Below are 3,665 nucleotides of genomic sequence, written 5' to 3'. Positions count from 1 at the left end.
ATGATAATAATAATCAATACTTGATGTCCACGTATTGTTAAATGTTGCCACGCCTCCAAATATTTTGATACTTTTTATCTATTTTTACCCTCAGCTGTACCATCGACTCTGGACCTCGACCAGCGTCCTCCTGCTGCTGTTTTCTACATTATGATGTATAAATATACGTATTAAATATAAATATTCTGTAATATTTGTACCTACAGGAGGATCAGAGAGGGCTCTCCGTACGGTCACCTGCCCAACTGGCGTCTGCTGTCTGTGATCGTGAAGTGTGGAGACGACCTGAGGCAGGAGCTGCTGGCCTATCAGGTGCTCCGACAGCTGCAGGTAATCACTCACCTGGAATATAAATACTGTCAGAATATAGAACTCAAACTGTGTTAATCCAGAAAAAAATTAGGTCGACCGATTTTTTAAAGCCGAAACAGTAACCGTTTTTTTTTAGTACTTAATGAGACAGAACGAAATATGAATATTACAGAAAATATTTCTGTCAATATTAAGAGCTGGAATATAACAAACTCCAACACAAAACTTTGTTAAAATGCATTTAACAAAATGTTTAATAAAAACTGAAACTTTGAACAAAATATACAGAACGTTCAAGTGAAATTAAAATAAAAAATAAATATGTAAAAGTAACTCCTTGAGGTTTTACGAAGTAAAAGACACTTACTTTCTGTGCACTTTTTAAATTAATAAATATTTTTGGCGATCATTTGAATAAAACACTGATACAGAAAATCGTATAATATCGTTCATCCAGGCCGATAATCCCTAAATCTGAGTGAAAGAGATTTTGTTTCCTGCATCCTGGTGACAAATAACAAAAAAATAATGTTTTTATCTTTAATACTTTTACGTTATTTCTCTGGTGAAATTATTGATTGATCACAGGAAGTCGATCAGTAACAGTCGGTGCGTTTGTGTTCAGTCGATCTGGCAGCAGGAGAGAGTTCCTCTGTGGATCAAACCCTACAAGATCCTGGTGATGTCATCAGACAGCGGCATGATCGAGCCCGTCCTCAACGCCGTCTCTCTGCACCAGGTACACACACACATACACGTGCACGCACGCACACACTCACACACATACACAAACACATGCATGCATGCACACGCACACACACGCACACACACATACGCACATACATATGCACACACACATGCGCACACACACATATACACGCACACAGGCACACACGCACACATGCACGCACGCGCACACACACACATATGCACACACGTGCATACACACACATACACGCATGCACACACACATGCACACACGCACGCACACATACACACACGCATGCACACACACACACATGCACACACACATACGCACACATACGCACATTCATACACACACGCGCATGCATACACACACACGCACACACACATACACACATATACGCACACGCGCGCACACACAAATACATGCACACATGCACATACGCGCATGCACATGCACACATACGCACACACACACAGGCATGCACACGCACACAGGCACACATGCACGCACGCACACATGCGCACATGCGTACACACACGCACTCACGAAAATCATTTTTTAGCATTTTTTTAATTCACAGTGTTTTTTTTACAGCCTCGTATCCAAAATCTCTCAGCAACAGAAAACAATATGATCAAAAAAATAAACAATAAATACAAAATCAGAAGGTGATCGCGTAGATGTGGGACGCTGAGGTGGTTTCGTTTTTTTTCTCCGTCAGGTGCGTAAACAGAGTCAGCTGTCGCTGCTCGACTATTTCCTGCAGGAACACGGCAGCTTCACCACGGAGGCTTTCCTCACGGCTCAGAGGAACTTTGTGCAGAGCTGCGCCGGATACAGCCTCATCTGTTACCTGCTGCAGGTCAAAGACAGGTGAGACACACACACAATCACGCACGCACACGCACACGCACACGCACGTGTACACGCACACACACGCACGCACACACACACGCACGCACACACACATGTGCACGCACACACGCACGCACGCACATGCACACATGCACCCACGCATGCACGCACACACGCACACACTCATGCACACACACACATGTAGCACACACATGCACGCACACACACGCACGCATGCAGACACACACGCACACACACACGCACACACACTGTCATCACGAGGAAACAGATTCGTCTGAAGTCAAATTTTTTCTCACGTCTCATATTTAACAGTGAAGAAATACGTTCACTGAAGCACCGAACTGTAGTACAAATTCAAGGTACTTTACTGTTTTTTGCTGCTTTATACTTCTACTTCACTACATCTCGGTAGGAAATGTGGCGGGTTTGAAAGACATGAAAGACATGTTTTATATATTTTGCAAAATACAAAAAAGTTTTAAGAAAAAAAGATTGCCAAAATGTTTTCTTTTAAAAGACAAAAAAAAGTTTTAACGGGAAACATGCATTCCCGGGTATGTTTTCTTCAAAAAATCAGTATTTAAGAAAATAAAATTGCGGATATTTTTTCATTAAAAATCTAAAAAAAAAAAAGACTTTTTGATGGAGTAGTCAGACGTCGAGTGAAACTCCCAGAATTATCGCAGTTCACTCCCTAAATAACTTGAAAACACATGTGACAAAGACAGAGCGATAGCTGAGTGGACAACGAGATGCTCAGGGCCAAAAACGAAAAAGAAAAGGCTGCTGCGACGGCGAAGGCTAATCGCACCTCAGCTGCTCCAGCTGGTATTCGCCCGGCACCTAATTCCCACTCCGAAGACTTAAGTGGAGCGATCGAAGACCTAAAAACTTCTCCGAAGCAAGAAATTACTGAGGCCCGTTTCACACAGCGGGCGTCAGGAGCACGTGAGCAGCGTCGAGCGTGTGTTTTTAATTTCGGCGCTCACGTTATCAAGTTAGAGGGTGCACGCTGAAACGCCTGAGCACGCACGTCAGGCGCGTCTCGGCAGTGTGTCGGCTGCAGCACATCGAGAGGCGGAGTGAAATGATGTTTCGATGATTATATCGACTCTGTATCACTTTTTACTGCAGTTTAAGTCTCAGAGACGAGGAAATGCAAAGACGCTTCCCTTTCAAAACAAAAGCCCTCTGACAGCGACAGCAGCTGATGGGATTAAAATTGACAAAAACTATTGGCCCAAAATTTCACACACACACACACACACACAGATATTCGTGCAGGTTTTTTTGAGAGAAAACACTCTTCGTGCTCAGCTCTGCTAACAGCCCAGGTCTCTGCAGACATAACGGGAACATCCTGCTGGACTCCGAAGGTCACATCATCCACATCGACTTCGGCTTCATCCTCTCCAGCTCTCCGCGAAACCTCGGCTTCGAGACGTCCGCCTTCAAGCTCACATCGGAGTTTGTCGATGTGAGTTGACGTGTTTTTTGAATATTGCCTCGGTGACGTCAGGACTGTCTGCGAGTTGACTGAGTAAAGGTGTGCGTTGCAGGTGATGGGCGGTCTGGACGGCGACATGTTCATCTACTACAAGATGCTGATGCTTCAGGGTCTCATCGCTGCCAGGAAGCACATGGAGAAGGTCCTGCAGATAGTGGAGATCATGCAGCAAGGTAACGGACCCCAAACTCCGCCTCACGATGACCTACGGACGTATACGATGTCATGTGAAACAGCATACTATACTATACAATTTTAGAC

General features: G+C 44.4%; 1 protein-coding gene across 1 annotated transcript; it reads left to right on the top strand.

Annotated features, from left to right (window-relative positions):
- Nucleotides 1–42: 42 nt before the first annotated feature.
- Nucleotides 43–3,577, top strand: LOC121937811 (phosphatidylinositol 4-kinase beta-like; the record flags this gene model as incomplete). The annotated part of the gene is made up of 5 exons (XM_042481122.1): nucleotides 43–330; nucleotides 938–1,051; nucleotides 1,743–1,894; nucleotides 3,242–3,374; nucleotides 3,457–3,577. Coding segments are annotated over exons 2-5 (463 nt in total), but the record flags the coding sequence as incomplete, so codon positions are not given.
- Between the last annotated feature and the right edge of the window lie 88 nt (nucleotides 3,578–3,665).

Source organism: Plectropomus leopardus, unplaced genomic scaffold (assembly GCF_008729295.1).
Source record: "Plectropomus leopardus isolate mb unplaced genomic scaffold, YSFRI_Pleo_2.0 unplaced_scaffold27520, whole genome shotgun sequence".
In the NCBI taxonomy this organism is placed as follows: Eukaryota; Metazoa; Chordata; class Actinopteri; order Perciformes; family Serranidae; genus Plectropomus; species Plectropomus leopardus.
Note: the sequence above shows the minus strand (reverse complement) of the source record. Positions and strands in the feature narration are given on the sequence as shown.